Raw genomic sequence first — 18,207 nt, forward strand, 5'->3', positions numbered from 1 at the left:
GTTTCCCGTTCCCTGGCTTCATGAAATGTCTTCAGTGGTTAATAACATTTTCTATCCACCAGTGTTTTACTGTTGCTATGTTTCTTGTCTTTCAAGTGTCACAGAGGTGAGTAAGTTATTTTATGATTGAGGGCATGTGGATTAGGAAAAGAAATCCATTTCATGAGCTATGGAGGCTAGTAGACTTTTTTAACCAGACAGTTTGGTAAAAATAGCCTATACACTGCAATCTCAGAAATCCCATAACTAGCCCTACCACTTACTAGCTCTTACCACTTTGGGTAAGTTAATTAACCTCTCTAAGCCTCTGTTTCCTCATCTATAAAGTGGAGTTACTTTAAATTGACATGAGGGTTAAATGAAATAGCACAGTGCTGGGCATAGTAAGCACAAATATCTAGAGCCTCACTACTCAGGCTCCACCAGATCTGCACCCTGAAGTCCAGGAAACGCTGGGCCACATCTTTAAAGCCTTTCCTTGACCAAAGCAGATCAAACTGTCATGGCATGGTGAATGGGGACTAGCATTCTCTGTTTGAAAATAACACCATGCCCACATTAGGCATGTCAGGTCTCCATCTCAGTTCCCAAGATATAGTGTATTCAGTGAGATAATGTATAAATGACATATTGTCCTCTGCCTTGTTCTGTCTGTTTACAGGTAGTTGTGTAGAAACAGCACAGCAGAGAATATATAAAATGGCCAGTAAGCACATGACAGGATGCTCAACATTCTTAGTCATTAGAGAAATGCAAATCAAAATCGTAATACCATTTCATACTTACTAGGATGACTAAAATTCAAAGAAAAAAGATAATACAGTTGACTCTTGAACAATTTGGCAGGTACCAGCTGCCTCAGTCAAAAATCTGCATATAACTTTATAATCAGCCTTCTGTCTTGGTTCCCCATACAGACTCAACCAACCACAGATAGTACTATAGTATTTACTATTGAATAAAATCTGAGTGTAAGTGGACCCATGTGCTTCAAATCTGTATTATTCAAGAGTCAGCCTTAATATGTATTGGCAAGAATGAGGAGAAATTACAGCCTTCATACATGGTTGGTGAGAATGTAAAATGTTGCAGGCACTCTGGAAAACAGTCTGGCGTGTTTTTCAAAATGTTAGAGTTACCACATGAACCAGCAGTTCTACTCTTTGATGTAGAGTCAAGGAAACTGAAAACATACACAAAGTATACAAGTCTTAGCATTATTCATATTAGCTGCAAAGTGGAAACAACCCAGATGTCCAACCACAGATGAATTTATTGAAAAAATGTTTTTATTTATAAAGTAGAATATTATTCAGCTGTGAAAAGGAATGGATTACTGACACATGCTACATGATGAACCTTGAAAACATTATGCTCAGTGAAAGAAGCCAGGCAGAAAATGCCACAAGTGATATGATTCTATTTATATAAAATGTCTGGAATAGACAAATCCAGAGTGACAGCAAGCAGGTGGTTGCTAGAGAGGAAGGGGAGTGGGTGCTTAATGGGCACAGAGTTTCTTTTGCAGATATTGAGAATATTCTGGAATTAGACCATAGTTATGGTTGCACAACCTTCTGAATATACTAAAAGCCACTAAATTATATACCTTTAAAGGGGTGACTTTATGATATATGAATTACGTCTCAAACAAATAAACAAAAAATTCCTGGGAAGTAGGAAGTATCCCCATTTTGAGAACAAAGAATGCATCAGGAGGACCACTCCTAGGATCGATGATTCTCTAGGAGGTCTCAGAGCTATGATTTATTGCAGCAAATGGCTACAGAGCAAAATAGGTAAAGGGAGAAACTGCATGGAACAAAGTCCAGGGAAGAGCAGGCGCCCAGCATCCTCTCCCGGTGTAGTCACACAGGCCACATTCCCCCAGCAATGAGTTAGGACACGTGTGAAGTGTTGCCAACCACAGAAGCTCATTAGACACTCAGTGCCCAGAGTTTTTATTGGGGGCTGGTCACATGGGCACCCTCTGCCAGGTCCATGCTCAAATTCCAGACTCAGAAGAAAAGCACGTGTTCAGCATAAATCATAATGTTGGTACAAACAGCTTAGGCACAGTGACCTACTCATCAGTTAATGGTGAGAACCCTTCTGAAATCCAAGTTTCCAGATGCTTACAAGGGTCAACCTTATAAACAGGGCCTTCCAAGGACAGCAGTCAGGTCTGCTATGTTAACTCTCTCTTGTACAAGGGAATTGACATTTAGAGAGATTAAGTAACCTACCCAAGGTGAACCAGCTATTAGGTGATGGTGCTAGGTCCACCTGGCTCCAAAGCCCAGATTTTGAATTCCTGAAATGACCTAGACTCTTGAGCATTGAGCATGGGAGTCTTTTAAGATAACATCTATTCTGTGTATACTAGAAAAAGTATGGCAGTGTTTTGAGAATGTGAATTGCTCGTCTCACGTTTTAACTGAAATGTGGTATTCTTCCCAACTCTCTGCTCTCCTTCAACTTATCCGTCTGTTCTCCCTGTGTCTCTGGCTTTTAAACTGTAACTCTAGTATCCCATGCCTGTCCCCATGTAGCTCCTGCTGGCTCCCTTAAATCTTCCTACAAGTCTTCTCCCACTCGAAATGTCGAGAGGAAGAAGATCGCATCTACATCTGGTGGAGGAGATGCTGGAAAAGGCGCCCCTGCCGGAGTGGAGGCCTCTCCAGTAGGTTTCTACCCATTCACCCCTCGGGACTGGGTTATCTGACACTGTGATTATTCCCTGCACTTGACCTGGGGTCTGTTTCCATCAGTCTTCAGGGACTGCTCAAGGAAAAGATTTGGTTTTAAATGCACCCAACCTTTGAAAATCCTGTAACTTTTTGCACCCTCCTAAATCTTACTGCCTTGAAATAGATTTTCAAAGCCCTCAGAAGGAGGTTGGGGGTCAGAAAGAATGTTCCAAGTGCCCTTTCTCTGCTTCTTTAAGAATGTCTGCTTCTGGGCCAGTCTTGCTTCTACAGGCAACTAGAACTGAGGTTCTGGGTCAATCTTCATCCACAGTAGTGGCCTTTGAAAATTTTTGTTGTCCTGATAACACCATCAGTAAGGCAGATGTTGAGCAGTATCCCCAATTGTGTCTGTTTGGTTAGAAATTACATATGCCATATTACTTTCACTAGTTACCACTTGCTGTGTAACAAATCACCCCAAACCTTAGCAGCTTAAAGCAAATATGTATTACCTCACTGGTTCTTTGGGTCGGAAATTGAGGACATCATAGCTGAGTGGTTGTGGTTCAGGGTCTCTCATGAGGGTGTGGTCAGGACTGCAGGCAGCTAGGACTGCAGTCGTCAGAAAACTTGGCAGGGGTTTTCCAGGATGGCTCGTTCATGTGGCTCTTGGCAGGAGGCCCCCATTCCTTACTGCATGGACTTCTCCTTAGAGCTGCTTGAGAGTCCAAACAACATGGCAGCTGGCTTCCTCCAGAGCAAAAGATCAAAGAGAGAGAGAGAGAGACCAACTCATGCTTGAGGAGAAGTGAACTAAGCTCCACCTGTAAAAGGGAGGAGTATCATATGACATGTGGACTTATTTTAAATACCACATTACCAGTGGGCATCTATTTTGTAATACCATATTTATTTTTTTTAATCCAATATGATCCTGAGGTTCTCACAGGAGAAGTGAATGTTTCAGATGCTAGAGTTTTACTGTTGGATGGATTACTGTGGAAGGGGGCTAATGAATGTGGGCCCCATGAGGATTTGCTACAAAAAGTTACAATAGGGAGAGAAGAGAACCACTGTCATGGAGCATCTGCTCTGGGCCAGGCCCAGGGCCAATGTGGGGCAGGCCATGGAGATGTTGAGGGATGGAGAGGTTACAGTCCCTGTTAAACCAGGTACACTGTCAAGGTCCCCAGCTCACTGTCTCGCACCCATCTATAGCTTTTTTATAGTGATTGTATATCTTTGTAGTCATTCCAAATTCTGTGTGTCCAGGACCATAATCTGGTTCCATTGTTAGCTTTTTGTAAGATAACAAGGAAAAGGAGGTCTTTATGTTTTAAGACTGAAATTTTTTTCCCTAACTGAATGACCTAAATGGGATGATCCCCTGGTGCTTTTCTGCAAAGATTCCCGTGGTGGGAAGCAGTATAGCTTTGTTTGGTTCCTTCTGAAAAAAAGCTGTGCATCACTTCCATCTGGGGTATTTTTAAAAATTATGGAAGTCATAGCAGTGATGGGCCATGGCTGTCCTATTCTGTGTCTCCTACAGACAGAGAAGATGAAGAGGGGGCCAAGAGCAACCGCTTCTGTTCCCAGCGTGGGCCTCATGTCTCCTCTGAGAAGCATTTCTAAGAGGTCGTCTTCTCCTGTGACATCCAAGTAAGCCTCTTTTTCTTTTGCCACAGTCACATGTTTAAAGCAATTTTGGGGGAGGCTCTGTGTGGGGTGGCGTGTGCCTCCAGCTCCCCCACAAGGCGTGGCCAGCAGTCTGAGGTGTGTTATATGTTTCTGGATAAACAATGGGGTCTTGAGGGCTTTGTTGCCTGATGATATTGGACCCTGATTTATGGAGATGATCCACTTGGCCTGTTCTCTTTCAGCACATCAGTCCCCCTTCTACTTTTCTGGCCTTCTCCAGCTGCATCTGGAGTGAAGGGATTGCATTGTACTTGAGCTCTGAAGCCCATGTGCTCCATGCTTGTTCTCACGCCCTCTCATCTTACCTGTATCTTTAACAGAGAGGCAATAATAACTTCTGAGTCACCATCAGCAGTGTGTTTTTTTTTTTTTTATAATGAAGCCATTATATTCTTTTGTTAAGAATTGAGTGAACTCACCAATGAAAACCTGTGTGACTGAAAAACAAATGTACACTGTGTGACCACTGACTTAAGTCTTTTAAATATTTTACTAAATATTTTACTGACAAGAATAACTCAATAAATAACTCAATCCAGCAGTAGAATGGAAACATCTTCAAAAGTACTGAGGAAGAAAGAGAAATATGATTTTAATTTGGAAAAAAGAAGCTATATATAGAAAGAGAATCGCATAATGCTTCTATAGTGCAACAGTTTGGTTCAGAGAACATAGAAAGAAACACAGATTTTTAATGAACACTTGGGAATTTAAAAAATATTTCAAAGTGATGTCAGCTCTTGTTTCTGATTTGTTGCTCTCCGAGACTGTTCCACTAATATTGTTTTGCTCAGACATTGCTGTGGTTTTGATAAACTGCTAATACTGGTTATTGATGTATCTGCCTTCCATAGAGAAAATCTTTCCATAGCATATTACTGAATTCATAGTGTTTTTTTTTTTTTTTTTCCTGAAGTCCATTGCATTCTTTCTGTGCCTGTATGCCTGTCTTTGGTTTGGTATTGCTTTTTTGCAAACTCTAAATCCATTAGGTGAGCTTTGAGGTCTCTGTCTTATTTCTGAGCCTTCCATTTACATATCACTGTTCTGGTATCAGTTTGGGACATTGACATTAACAGAGAGAAAAACCTGTTTCTACTGGGGTTTTTCCATATTCCACCCTGTCTTTGCTGAATATTGACTCTTTGTCCCTGCATGGATAGTAGCTGGCAAATTTCATTACCATCATTGTACATTTCACAGAGGTGAACTGGGCAGTGGGGTTGGGGGAGTAGAGGGCGTTCCCTCTATAGAGATACGAATTCAGTTTTTGGAAGCAGGCTTGTAGTGGGCTCTGTGCTATTTCTTTGAAGTTGAAAATCTTGAAGGTTGTGTTTCAGGAAATACTTTATATTTTAAAGGACATAACACTTGAATTTTGTAAAATCTTTCTCTGACTAAAGAGACTCAAACACAATCCCAGACTTTTTATAATGTAGTTCAATTTAGAGAAATATTTGAAATTTCTACTCTGTCCAGTATTGGGCACCTAGTAGATGGTTTCTAAGTATTTGTGGAATGAATGAGGGCAGGCCACTGTGCTAGATGCTCTGGAGAATCCCCAAGCAAATAAAAGTAGTCTCCACTTGGTCAGGCCCCCGGCGACGGAGGAGGTAGATGTGGACCCAAATAAGGACAGTTCTAGGCCTGCTCCAAAGAGAGAGCCGCTCACCTTGAGCTACTTGTCCCTCAGAACTTAGCTCAGCTGCCATCCTCTCCAGAACCAGCCAGATTGGAATTTGCCCCCTTCGCTGTGCTCACAGAACATACCTGTGTCAGTCCTTCCTTCATCAAACACCCGTAGAGCACCTACTCTGTGTCCACTGCTCTTATCAGTCCTCGTGGAGCTTGCCTGACAGTAAACAGCAAATGTAATATCAGGTGGTGATAAATTCTGTGAAGAAAAATGAGCCTTGGTCAGATGGCTGAGAATGGCAGAGGGGAGTAGTCAGGAAAGACTGCTCCAAGGAGGTGACATTGGAGCAGAGCACCCTGCATGAGGTGAGGGAGCAGGATGAACTGACATGTGCCTCAGTGCACTTGATTTCCTGCTTGGCTGCCAAGAGGGCAGGGGCTGACTCAGTTTATTGTTGCACAATCTGGGCTCAATATGAGTCTGTGGATGCTTAGCTGGCGGCAGGGGAAGGTGGATCTGGAGGGCAGAGTGGTCTGAGTAGGTATGGGCAGTGCTGGGGCCAGACCTACCCAAGGACTCAGACCTTTTGGATCCTCAATCCTTCTGGAACATTCATCAGTTTATTCTCTCACTGAGCAGTTTCTTAAACATTCTGTTTTCTGGGCTGCATGCCTCACTTGGGGAATTTTAAAAGGATGAGGGATAATGGTTTCTGTACCATGCTGCACAAGATTCCTACCACTTTCAACAAATTGATAGACTAGCTTTAATTTTCAGAGCCCTATACATGTCATCTCTTGCACAGGCAGGAGAAATAGCACACACTACCGCAGCTGGACTTCCTGTGCACAAGGTGCCCTGGTGATAAAGATTGCTCAGGCACCTCCAAATCAGAACTACCAAGTCAAGACATCTAAGGAATAGCAAACATTTCTTGATTTTAAAATGTTCAGAAAGAAAGTTGTTTCTGCCGGGGATGAAAAGTAGTGAGTGAACTACAGTGGGTATGGGCTAGGTCTGAGACATATGGAAAGCCAAGTAGACTCCAAGTAAATTCTGAAAATCCAACCAAACTACAGCAGTGAAGAAGAGTGGATTTCAGCTGCCCACAAGCAGTGGGTAGATTTCAGGTATACAGTGTTGAGCAGAAGAAGGAAGTTGTAGAAGAATGTCAGCAGTGATTCCATGTATCCTGAGTTCCCCGATGTTCACAACCAGTGTGTTTTTAGGAATATAAATGTGGTAAAATTATTTTTAGAAAAACTAAGAAAATGGCAAACATGAAATGCAGAGTGATGATGACCTTTGAGGAGGAAGTGGAGGTGGGGTCAGGAAGGGACATGTGGCAGATCCTGGCCTATTATGGCTTCTTCTTGCACTAGTTGGTGTGTGTGTGAACGTTTGTTATATCATTCTTAATACGTTTTTTATTTTATAAATAATCTTCTGTATACTCAGTACTGAAGAAAGATGAAAAAGAAACACTTGATTTTTTAAAATGGTATCACACAAAATAAACCCCAACCACATGGGCATTTTCAGCTTTCCCTTTGTGTAGACCAAGCGTGTGCTCTTTAAAGCACACCGGAAGTATATGGCTTTGAATAGGATGGGATAGGGGCTAGTCAATCACCATGAACACTCATCCAGAAATGCAGAAGGGACTTGTGATGAATGGCTCTGTCAGTGCATTGTTCTCCTCCCAGATCTGTTGTTGTTGTTCAGTTGCTAAGTCGTTTCCGACTCCTTGCAACCCCATGGACTGCAGCATGCCAGGCTCCCCTGCCCTTCACTGTCTCCCCGAGTTTGCTCAAACTCATGTCCATTGAATTGGTGATGCCATTGAACCATCTCATTCTCTGTTGCCCCCTTCTTCTCTTGCCCTCAATCTTTCCCAGCATCAGGATCTTTTCCAATGAGTCGGCTCTTCGCAGCAGATGGCCAAAATATTGGAGCTTCAGCATCAGTCCTTCCAATGAATATTCAGGGTTGATTTCCTTTAGGATTGACTGGTTGGATCTTCTTGCTGTCCAAGGGACTCTTAAGCACCACAATTCGAAACCATCAGTTCTTCAGCATTCAACCTTCTTTATGGTACAACTCTCACATCCTTTCATGACTACTGGAAAAACCATAGCTTTGACTATACAGATCTTTAGACAAAGTGATGTCTCTGCTTTTTAATACACTGTCTAAGTTTGTCATAGCTTTCCTTCCAAGGAACAAGTGTCTCTTAATTTCATGGCTGCAGTCACCGTCCACAGTGATTTTGGAGCCCAAGAAAATAAAGTCTGTCACTGTTTCTACTTTTTCGCCCATCTATTTGCCATGAAGTGATGGGACTGGATGCCATGATCTTAGTTTTCTTTACGTTGAGTTTTAAGCCAACTTTTTCACTCTCTTCTTTCACTCTCATCAAGAGACTCTTTCGTTCCTCTTCACTTTCTGCCGTTAGAGTGGTATCATCTGCATATCTGATGTTGTTGATATTTCTCTGAACAATCTTAATTCCACCTTTGGATTCATCCCAGATCTGAACAGTTAAATCACTGTAGGGTAGCTGTGCATATTAATAGCATTGCTCTTTTAAGTGTTCAAGTTTATTTTCATTGTTGATTGGCATTGTCGGGTACTTGTATGGTTTTAGAAAACTAGCTTCAGCAACACTCTTAAAGATGTGGATGGAGCATAGATTGCCTCTTATAACCTAGAGAAAGGAAATTGAGTGTGACCAAGTGGATTTACCCAGTCTGTCTTGCCTCTGCCTCTGCTGGTTGGTGCTGTTTGTACTCCTAGTTCTTCTTTGTGAAATATTCTCTAATGGTTTCAGATTCTTAGAAATGTATTCCAAATTGGTTTGGTCATTGTGATGGGAAACGTATCCATTATCCCTTGATGCTGTGACAAACTCTCTAAAACCTAGTGGCATCAAACAATAATTTGTTATTAATTCTCACAGCTCTGTGACTTGGGCTTACCAGGAGGGTCTTAGGGTCTTTTATGTGGTTGTTCTGTGGATTAACATGGGCTCACTGGAAAGTTCTCACCCTGGGGGTCTTCTGTGCAATTATGGTTCACTGTCAACTGGTGCTACAGTTACAACCTAAGGTCCAAGATGGCCTATTAAGGATTTTGGCCCATAAACCCCAGTTAAGGCCTGTGCCTCAAATTGGCACAGCATTCCTTCTCTGCTGTGTTTTCTTGGTCAAAGCAGTGGAAACACCTCAGATTCAATGGAATGGAAAAATAAACTTGAAAAGATCATGTGAGGTGGAAGAAGATATTATTGGGGCCGTCTTTGGAAAATTTAATCTGCCAAAGATAATGACTTTCAGAGATAGCTTGCCTGAGATCAATTTTGTATCAGGAACCTAAGTTAATTTCATTTTATCATGCATTAGAAACAAAACTGAGAGTCCATATGAGGGAAGGAATTAAGGCAAGTTGTCTGATGGCACAAAATAAGCACCTCCCTTTAGAATCACAGGCTCCTGGAGCCAACCTGTCTATGTCTTTCATGGTTGAGGGCATCTAATTAGTCACTGCCGAGCGCCATTCGCATAGGCTTCTTTGGTAGATGTGTGGCAGCGTTGCCCTGCCCAAGTGAGTATCTACAGTGGACCAGGGCTCCCTGCAGTGATGGTTTAACTATTGTGTGTGTTACCACCGTCCTTCTCAGATACACTTACATTCTTTCCTGAAATTTTTCTTGAAAAGGATAATTGAAAATATTAAGTTATACCTCCTCCTCACAGCCATAATTATATACTCACCCAGTCCTAGTCCTGTATTTGTCAGTCTTAGTAGAGAATAATTTGAGTTTAGACCAATTTTAAAAACCTTTTTATTTTGAAATCACTTCAATCTTATAGAAGAATTGCAAGAATAGAATAAAGAACTCCTGTATACCTTTCATCCTGTTCGCTTGTAGCTGCACAGATTTTATCATTCCCATCCCCTACTCACTCTCATGCAGTCTCCATAGATACACATTTTCTGAGAACCATTTGAGAGTCATTTGCAGACATCCTGACCCTTTATCCCTAAGAATGAAGATATTCTCTTGTGTGACCACAATATAGTTGTGAAAAGTTAGGAAAGTTAACATTTGACATGATGTTGTTAATTTCCAGACTGTAATCTTTGCCTGCTGTCCCAGTGAGATCCTCTACAACATCTTTTTCCTGGTCCAGAATCCAACCCAGGGTCCCACATTGCATTTAGTTGTCTTGCCACCTCAGTCTCCATTAACTTGCAATAGTTCTTCAGCCTTTCTTAAGACCCTGACATTTGTAAAGAGCACAGACCAGTGGGTTTTTTTTTAGCACTGTCCTTCATTTTGAATTGGTTTGCTGTTTCCTCGTGGTTAGACTCAGATTATACATTGGGGGCAGGAGTCTTGTGGAAGGGATATTGGTTCCTTCTCAGTGCATCGTGTCAAGAGGCTATGATGTCAGGAGGCCATGTTTCATTACTGGTGATGATAGCTGTGATCACTGAGTTGAGGTGGTATACACAGGTTTCTCTGGTATAAAATCGCTCATATTCCCTCTAGAAAGTAGTAAAATGTGATTGACAAATAGACTTGTCAGCATGTTGATCAAGTTGTACTGATGAGGCAACAGACCCCTCCCATCCTGTGGGTGGTCTGTGTTTACTTGGCCTGGAGTCAAGTGGCTTAGGAGAAAAATAGAACTAGATTCCAAGATGTGGAGGATAAAAAGCCCTTTGGGTTTATGCTTTGCAGTAAACTCACGTTCAGAAGCGTGACAACCCTCTCCTGAGAGTCTTCTTGCTGCTCTGCTTACAGAGGTGTTTGTTTATATTTCCTACCAGTCACGGAACCTCAAAAGGTTATATAATCCTGCCTTGTGCATCAGAGAGACCTATCTCTGTTAATCCAACAAAATTTGTGAATTCCTTTTGTTAAGTTTTTAATCACTGGAGATATTGAGTTTTTAAAAATTGAACTGGATGCTTGGGGCTGGTGCACTGGGACGGCCCAGAGGGATGGTATGGGGAGGGAGGAGGGAGGAGGGTTCAGGATGGGGAACACATGTATACCTGTGGCGGATTCATTTTGATATTTGGCAAAACTAAAAAATTATGTAAAGTTTAAAAATAAAATAAAATTAGAAAAAAAAATTGAAGTGGAAAAACTATTTTAGAAAGCAAGATGAAAAATCTAGTGATTTGGCTCTCTCATCTCTTTATACCTCTTGGGAAAGGTCATTTAAGCATTTAGGATTGGGGTTTTTTTAATCTAAAATATGGTTAATAGTAATTTCCTATGTACCTCACTGGGTTATTATGGTAATCAAATAGACCCTTATGAAACAGATGAGAAGGTACTTTAGAATAAAACTATGAAAGCACAGTGAGTTCCCTGATTAATTTGTGTTTAATTTCTTTCATCAGCCAAGATATCTATTTCTAGGAAACTGGGAAAACAAGAGCTTTGCTACACTTGGTTTGGCTTGCAGTAAGTGGTGTGAGCAGGGGGCCAGAGAGCCTCGGGGCCTGGCAGACCAGCATCACCTGGTGTAAGATGCCCACGTTCAGCAACTCTTGCAGGGCTGGCAGGGTACTGCATCCATGTAGGAAGTAGTGAGGCAGGATGAGCAGGAAACTCTACAGATTTGGAAATAAAATAGGGAACTTCTAAGATTGTATTCTGTAGTTTGGTCATTTGGTATTTTTAAAAAAGGCAATGACTTACTTACTCTTCTCTTATTTGAAGCTCATGTTTGTATGTGTACACAAGTGTGTGTGTGTGTGTGTGTGTGTGTGTGTGTGTGTGTGTTCTAAGTTACTATATTTTTTTATTGGGCAAGGGCTGGGTTAGGGGAATGTAATTAGATTCCTTAATATATTAAGTTTTATCCCAAATAATTCACCCTTACTTCTCAGGTAGCAATTATTTTTAGATGTGTGCTCATGTACAATTGGCCCACTTTTATTTATAATAGAGCCTTAGAGTCTGTCGTGTGAACAGAACATACGTGTGACTGTTCTCTTAAAGCAAGTTGAAGCAAGGCTGCTCAGAGCTGAGTAGGTCTGAGGCTGTCAGAACCTCTCCTACCCAGGGGAGGCCAGCCTTTCCCCTTGATATTATAGTCCTGCCCTGCATGTCCCTCTTACAGGCTCTGAGCACACTGACTGAGGGGAGGGCATGACTTCAATGGGCTCCCTTCCCTTCTGAGTGTGAGCCATTTAGACCAGGCCATGGGGTCATGTTGGGATCCAGATGCTGGCTTTCTGCTGCTAAGGTGGGACTATAGAATGAATTGGGCCTGTAGCCATTTCAAGCCTGTTACCCACTCCTCCCTGAGTCTAGCCCTGGAGACCCTCCTGGTGGAAGTGGGGTCTGCAGAAGAGCTCCTCACATGTCTGCACATGTGCGACAGGTACTTGCACCAGGACCCCAGGGAGCCCATGTCTCAGGCACCCCTGAGGGAAGTACAGATGTGTGCTTTCTGCAAGCAGGTCCCTTAGACAATTATAATGGACTGGGCGGTGGGTACCCGGTACCTTTGCTCTGTCTCATCCAGCAGAGAGGTCATGCTTCACTCCTGGGGGAGGAGGATGAGGGCCAGGAAAAAGAGCAGATGGCTTTTTGCCAATCCTTTCAGTAGCAGACATTCCTAATTGATGAGTCAAGTTAGGAATGCTTGTGGGAGGAGGACATGTTTCTGTCTACGTCATCTGCCATAAAACAGCAGCCTTCCTATGGCTGGCCTCTCCAAATCCCACATCCAGGAGTAACTCTTTATACTGTTGACTGCCCAGCAGTGGTTGCACCAGAGCTGCACAGAACATGCGCTTTACATTCCAGGGAGTAAGTGGCCTGTTTTGATCTTCTCAGTGTATAGGACCAGCTCCCTCAAGACCCCCTCCTGGTGGTTATAGGATCATTGCATCCCTAGATGACAGTATGGAAGGAGGGCATTGTTGAGCACATCTCCTGCCATAAGGTTATACAGGCTGTTTGAGTCTAAACATAGGTTTTAGCAGCTAATTGGAAAATGATGCTTAATGGAACATTGTCATCATGAGGTAGCAGGGCCTGTGGTTTCCCTCATTATGCTTCCTCCTGCTTTTGGTTTGTTCTCATCTGTAAGTATAACTCAGATTTTATTTTGTCATATATTAACACCAATATCTGATAGCTATTGTGTGCTTACTCTGTGCCCCTTCTAAAATGAACATCTGGGGATCATGGTGACCCCAAACTCCAGCTTAGCCATACTGCAAACAGGGAATGGGGCCAAGTTGAAAGAAGTGGAGTCAGGAAGTCGAAGGTTCAGACCACAGTTCAATGGCTTATTTAACCTCTCTAAGCCCAGTTTCCTCCTCCTTAAAATGACCATAATAATAGTACCTGTGTCATAACTGGTTATTGAGAACTAAAAGACACACATATATACACATACATACACAAATACACTTAGCTCAGGGGCTGGTGTGCAGACAGCACTCAGGAAGCATGAACAGAGTTTTGGAAGGTGTTAGAGGAAGCCTGAGTTCCACATTATTGGAGGGGTGGTCCAGGTACAACTCTGTCTGAACACCGGAGGCACTAAGAATTCCCTCTCCAGCCAAGGCCCTTTAGGAAGCTCATTGGTGGGCCTTGGAGGTGTGGGGATTAGGACACCACCCCTCCAACCAGAGCAGCACCACTTTCATCTGCCTTATACACATAGAAGGTATGTGGGGGGTGCTGTATGTATGTCTTACCTCAGTGGTTATTTTCTGGGGGTGATCTTACTCCTGAGGGGACATTTGATGATGTCTGCAGGCATTTTTGATTGTCACAACCTCTGGAGGGGGAGTGGTGTAGATTGCTGCTGACGTCTAGTGAGTTGAGGCCAGGGATGCTGCTAAACAGTGCTCAGAATAGCCCCACAGAAAGAAAGATCTAGCCCAAATGTCATGGCAGGGTTGAGAAACCCTGGTACATATGCATATGTATATGGAGGGGGCAAGAGGATTGTTTACCTGGCTTTTATTTGGTTGATGTCTAGGAACAGAATTAGAAAATCAGGGGTATCTAGAGCATGTGGAAAGAAACACCTGGTTGTCAAGAGATGCCCTGGAAATGGTGGGGCCTGAGTCAGCTGAGCCCCAGGACTGAGGCAGGACAGTCTGCAGAGGGGAAGCGCCAACCACACATGGCAAGGTGTCAGGGGGTTCTGGGCAGCTCCACACCTAACAGGATGGTGGCGCAAGGGAAGTTGGTGTGGCTAGTATGAAGTGATCCTTCCTGGTCTCACATTGGTCCAGCTAGGGAGCGGACTGCCGGAGAGGGGTGTACAGTTCACCATGAAAGTGGGATCTGGATGGATTCCATATCTGTAAAATGGTTGATGCTGAAACATCTGAATTTTAAAAATCCAGGTCACTTTTAAGTCACATTCTTTGGGTCGCTGTGTGGCCCTCAGCCTGGCACGGACTGAGAAAAAGTGTTCTCTTCAACAGCCAGAGTTTGCCTTTTACCATGAGAGCATCAATTGAAAACTGGCCTGCATCTTTTCCAGTGCACATACCACTTGAGGATTATTTTCCAGCTCAAGACCAAGTTTAATATTAATCCGATCTTGTTTTTTCCTTACCACCAGTATCTGATTAGGTAACTCTTTATGTCTCTGGTGAGAAATTGGCCTTTAATATTATGTTGACTTGCCATTTTTATAGGTCACAATGGTTGACTGTTAGCAGTTTCATATTGTTCAACCTGCTGCAGGATTGAGAGTGACAATTTGTAATTTGTCAGCTGGGTACTTTATGTTCTTCCTAAAAGTACTCTGTACAAATGTCACCCCAGTATGTGTGAACTTCTGGGTATACTGAGCAACTGAATCTAGGCTGTTACCCATGTCATCAGCAACCAGAGCTCACCAGGAGCCAGACTCAGCTAGGACACATGTAATGGACCTATTTCCAACAGATGTAAGGCAAGGTCCTATATTTTAGCAAAACTGTATTTCCCTGGATGGACATGGGCTTGTTCTCACATTTTGCATCTTCCCAGTAACTGGAGAGAATCTTTTAAACCTTGAGAACCTTGAAAAAAAGACACCCCGTCTCCCCACCTCTTCACTGACTTTGTTCCTCAGAACTTGAAAAGGAACTAGATGTCAGTTATACCTCAGCAAAGGTGATTTTTTTTTTCACTGTATGATTCCGCTTATGTGAGGTATATGGAATAGTCAAATCCTTTGAGACAGAAAGTGTAAAGTGGTTTCCCAGGGGCTGGAGAGAGGTAAGAATGTGGAGTTAGTGTTTAAAAAGTACAACGTTCTGGAGGTAAACAGTGGAGGGATGGTTGCACTATAGTGTGAATTGACTTAATACCACTGAACTGTACACTTTAAAGTGGTTAAGATGGTACAGTTCATGTTGTGTGTATTTTGCCATAATTAGAAAAAAATAAGACTGGGCTCGTTCATTGCCATATGCTGAAGCCAGATCCAACCTTGGTGTTCATCTAAAAAAAGGAGGTGGGGAAATGCCTAACACTTTACTCTCATGTTGCCGTCAAACTTAAGTGAAATCAGGTCATGATGTCATCAGCTGAGCTTCCTAAAACATTGTCCCTTCTGTAGGGGATGTCTTATAAGTACCATACATTCCTGTTAGGGTGATAGTACTTCAGGGACTGCTGAGTGTGTGCTCCTCCTTACATTTGTCCCTCTTGAAGGATGAAATTGTTCAGCTTTTCGGAGCCAGATGTCTTCGGAACAGAGGGTTCTGTGGTCAGGCCCAGTAATCATCTTATGGCGTGGTTTTGGTTTTCCAGGGCAACTTCAAAAGCATATCCGCAGTCTCCAAAGAACACAAAGCCGCCATACCCAGGATCTCCGGTGAAGTACCGCCTCCCCAGCTTTTCTGGCCAGGAGACACCCAAGAAGAAAGCAGACAAAGAGAAGAGCAACAAGGAGAAGGAAGGCACCCTGCCTCAGCAGGCAGCCAGCTCACCCAAGGAGGAGGTCCCAGAGAAGCACGTGGCAGACAGGCAGGCCACCGAGAAGCACGAGAAGCATGAGGCCACGGCAGGGAAGGCCAAGGGTGGCAGAGGTAGGCCCTCCTTGCCCATCTGGTTCTGCCACTGAGTCCATCCCCACAGGAGCCTCGGGTTTGGGGGAAAGACGGGGATTTTCCCCAGAGACGACTCCATGCCCTGGTGCTGCTTTCTCAGCTGGCACGTTGCCCAGTCCTTCCCCTTGCTCTCCTGAGTGTCTCCTGGCAGAGGAGACCGAGGGACTGGCACTGCTTTTGGCTGTGGAAGCCCCAGGGGGTGCTGAGCTATGTTCGGTCAGGGTATGCCCTTCCCACAGAGAGGGGCTTCCTGTAGTCCTCTAAGCTTCTATGACAGCCATGGTGAGTTTACCCAGACAGGTGCAGTGGTGGAGGCTGCCATGGGGCTTGCTGGTGACCCGTCTCTCCTCCTCGCCTTTCCACTGCCCTCCACAGTGGAATGCATCCAGGGTCCCAGCCAGCCCATGGCAGCCTCTGCTCGGTGGCTGATTGTGCTGGTCCCGGCAGCATTTCCCGTCACCCACTGGGTTGGCTTTTTCAATTCCAAGTGGCAGCTGCCCATGTGAGTGCAGTCATGATTTCATGTCCCTTGATCTTTTCCTCCGACGCAGCCTCAGGGAAGCCCACAGCGGGCACCACTGATGCAGGAGAGGCCACAAAGATCCTGTCTGAAAAGAGACGACAGGCCCGGCTGCAGAAGGAACAGGAGGAGCAGGAACGTCTGGAGAAGGAAAAACAAGACAAGTATGGGTGGTGCTCAGACCTTTTCAGACCACTGTAAATGCCCAGCTCCTAAATCTCAATGTTACAGACAGCCCCTGTTCTCAGCCTGGACTCTAGCACCAGCCAGGCCTCGCAGAACCATCAGTAGAGTTTGAGTTTTGTTTATAGAATGAGATTCTCTTTGAAAAGACTGGAGATGCCAAGATGTAAACATCTTGATTTTGCTTCCTAAATCGTGTCCCCCCCGACCCCCAGTTATCCTAACTCGCATCCCCAGGTAAGAGAGAGGAGGGTTGAGCAGACACCCGTTGATGGGGCAGAAGCCACCTTCATAGTCCATGAGACACAGGTAACAGGGACTCCATCCTGGAGCAGGACAGAAGATGTCATGGCAGTGGTCCCTAAACTTTGGAAGGTATCACAATCTGTTAAGAGTTATGATAAAAATCCACAGGCCAGGCTGTGTCTTGCCTCAGTATTTCACCAGAGTTTGAGAACCACTGCATTTATCCCCGGAGCACTTGGTCAAAATACAGACAGTTCTGCCTTTTCTAGCCTTAGTATTCAGAGAGAAATGCATGTTGAAGGACAAGGTAAATTTATCATTAAGTTGATATAGGAAGCTTTTAGGATAATCACAGAGTGTAGTCCACTACTATTGAGAGAATTAACAGGAAGCCCACCATGCTGTAGTACTTCACGATTGGCTCTGAGTTTAGACTGATAGAATACTCTTGATCTGTAAGTGACCTTGACAAGTCTTTCATGGTCTCATTATGCTTTTACTGATTTATTTTTTTTAAGGGTGGTGGGGAAAGATCTGACTGGTCCCTTCTTCAAATTCTGGACTTTTCTGATGATTTTCCCACCTCAAACTTTTTGGGCAACAGCAGCAGGTCTTTTTGTTGAGTGGTATGCTTGGGCTGGGTTGCGTGGACCACAGGGTATGTGAAGGGAAGTCCCAGGAGAGGAAGCTGAATTGCAGGACCTCCAGTGATAGGCCAGGGCCTGTGCAGGCCCTGAGCAGATGAGTTGCATGCCTGTAGCTTGTTCTGGGGCAGGTGCAGCCATCTGCCTTCCAGCCAGCACCCTCCTGCATTTCCTTATACAGAAGACCCTCCCCAGCAGCTGGGGATAAGGGATGCATCCACTAAATGGTGACTGCAATGCAGAGCTTTCTGGTACTTGCTACCTGGTGAGGAAGTGGGATGGGTTTGGCATGGGTGACAGGAACAAGGATGGGAGAGGGTGACAGAACTACATGTGGGTCTGGTGAACTCTGGAGGAAACCCGTAATGCTGGCAAGAGTGGCAGGGTGGGGCTGCCTGTAGCGGAGGGGTGCTGGAAAAATGACCACAGCCGTGTTCTCTCTGGGTTGTTAAACAGGGAGAGAAAGAATGTTTATTCTTGCAGAGGATTTTG

General features: G+C 44.0%; 1 protein-coding gene across 9 annotated transcripts in view; it reads left to right on the forward strand.

Annotated features, from left to right (window-relative positions):
- The window catches only part of MAP7D2 (MAP7 domain containing 2), a 101,915-nt gene that overhangs the window by 66,987 nt on the left and 16,721 nt on the right, over positions 1-18,207 (forward strand). For 5 of the 9 annotated variants that reach the window (XM_061407965.1, XM_061407971.1, XM_061407968.1 and 2 more), the window contains 4 exons: positions 2,529-2,683; positions 4,240-4,349; positions 15,824-16,101; positions 16,674-16,806. In XM_061407965.1, coding sequence (XP_061263949.1) covers positions 2,529-2,683; positions 4,240-4,349; positions 15,824-16,101; positions 16,674-16,806 — 676 coding nt within the window. The remainder of the gene's footprint in view (positions 1-2,528; positions 2,684-4,239; positions 4,350-15,823; positions 16,102-16,673; positions 16,807-18,207) is intronic. The other 4 variants (XM_061407967.1, XM_061407970.1, XM_061407972.1 and 1 more) reach the window with 1 other exon arrangement.

This window comes from Bos javanicus, chromosome X, assembly GCF_032452875.1.
Source record: "Bos javanicus breed banteng chromosome X, ARS-OSU_banteng_1.0, whole genome shotgun sequence".
NCBI classification, from domain to species: domain Eukaryota; kingdom Metazoa; phylum Chordata; class Mammalia; order Artiodactyla; family Bovidae; genus Bos; species Bos javanicus.